This window comes from Lolium rigidum, chromosome 7, assembly GCF_022539505.1.
Source record: "Lolium rigidum isolate FL_2022 chromosome 7, APGP_CSIRO_Lrig_0.1, whole genome shotgun sequence".
Lineage (NCBI taxonomy): Eukaryota > Viridiplantae > Streptophyta > Magnoliopsida > Poales > Poaceae > Lolium > Lolium rigidum.
In genome coordinates, this window is record NC_061514.1 from 58,947,117 (window position 1) to 58,948,889 (window position 1,773).

The 1,773-nt window shown below is 58.7% G+C and overlaps 1 protein-coding gene across 1 annotated transcript; it reads left to right on the forward strand.

Annotated features, from left to right (window-relative positions):
• The first annotated feature begins 295 nt into the window (after positions 1-295).
• On the forward strand, positions 296-1,570 carry LOC124679287 (myb-related protein Zm1-like). Its single transcript, XM_047215075.1, has 3 exons — positions 296-550; positions 641-770; positions 862-1,570. The coding sequence occupies exons 1-3, from the start codon at positions 412-414 to the stop codon at positions 1,568-1,570; spliced, it is 978 nt and encodes a 325-aa protein (XP_047071031.1). The 5' UTR covers positions 296-411.
• Positions 1,571-1,773: the final 203 nt, after the last annotated feature.

The window sequence follows — 1,773 nt, forward strand, 5'->3', positions numbered from 1 at the left end:
GGCTCGGTCTAGGCAACCAAACTGGCCGAAAATTGCTGACCCGAGCCAAGGTCCATTCAGCCTACCAAATGATCGGTTAGAGAGTCCGCCGCGGTGGGGAAAGGGGCAGGGCGCCATGGCTTTGGCTTTGGTGTCAACCGGTCGGTGTCGCGCGCGTCGGTGTCAGGGGAGACGACGCACGCGAGTCCCTACCAGCCTCAATCTTTTACCGCGTGGCCCGTGCTATATATACGGCCGGTCCTGGATGTGTCCCGGTTGCAGCTTGCACACGTCCGGTACAAGAGAACGAGGACACTGTATCAACCGATACAACACAACCAGAGACCATCGACAGCGAGCTCAGGTAGCTGTTTGTTGGTCAGTCAGAGATCGACGGAGGCTTTGAAGCAGCTGTTGAGACTTTGAAGATCCATGGGGAAAGGCCGGGCACCCTGCTGCGCCAAGGTGGGGCTGAACAAGGGCTCCTGGACGCCTGAGGAGGACATGCGCCTCATCGCCTACATTCACAAGTACGGCCACGCTAACTGGCGAGCCCTGCCCAAGCAAGCAGGTACGTAATGGCTCGATCTGTACTGTCTCATGCCAATTTTGCTTAAGAAGAATTCGGCTGATATCTGTGTGTCATGAATTGTTTTGACAGGCTTGCTCCGGTGCGGGAAGAGCTGCCGGCTCCGGTGGATCAACTACCTCAGCCCGGACCTCAAGCGCGGCAACTTCACCGCCGAGGAGGAGGAGACTCTCATCAAGCTGCACAACACGCTCGGCAACAAGTACGTTGTAATTGCAAGGCCCAGGTTGAAGCTCGATCAGCTGCCTCTTTTTCAGCGAACTAACAATTGCATTCGAACTATTGTTGTATAGGTGGTCAAAGATCGCGGCGTGCCTGCCGGGGAGGACGGACAACGAGATCAAGAACGTCTGGAACACCCACCTCAAGAAGCGGGTGGCGGCCAGCGCCGGCGAGCAGAAGAAGATTGGCGGGGCCAAGAGCAAGAAGAAGGCCACTCGCATCAACTCGCCGGTGCCGTCAGCGTCGCCTTCCTCGTCAACGACCACGGCGACAACAAACAGCTCGAGCGAGCAGAGCAACACGAGCAAGGAAGAAACAGAGCTCGATAAGATCGAGATCCCCACGCTGGACTTCGGCTTCGACTTCGACATGCTGCTGGACACCGTGCCCGATACGCACTGCCCGGCCATGTCGGCGCCCACCTCGTCCTGCTCGTCCGCGTCCCCGCCGTGCGTGGTGGACGACGTCGAGGTCGAGCTGCTCGATCTGCCGGAGATCGACATCGTGCCGGAGCTCTGGAACATCATGGACGGCGACGGTGGCGCCGGCGCCTGCGTGGAAGCGGCTCAGGCCCCGTGGAGGAATGCGGCGCCGTGCCACGGCGACGGAATAGAGGTGGGTGCCGCCACGGCCGACGACGGGAAGGAATGGTGGTTGGAGGACCTGGAGCGGGAGCTGGGCCTGTGGGGCCCCGTCGAGGACTACCAGTACCAAGCACTTTCGGGTCTCGTGGGCCCGCCCTCTGCCAGCGTGGACGGCCCACTGTCGTGCTACTTCTAAGCTGGCCCTGGAACCTGAAGCCTATGCTGTTCTCACCTCGGATATCACGATGGATTTATGAGGCCACTCCAGCCGTTCGATCCTTAGTATAGAAATCAAACAACGCGATCAAACGGCTATGGCAGATCAATGCTAGTTCAAAACACACGTATGACCAATCCCAGTGTACGAAGACTACACAAAAAGGAGAGATGGTTAGGCTA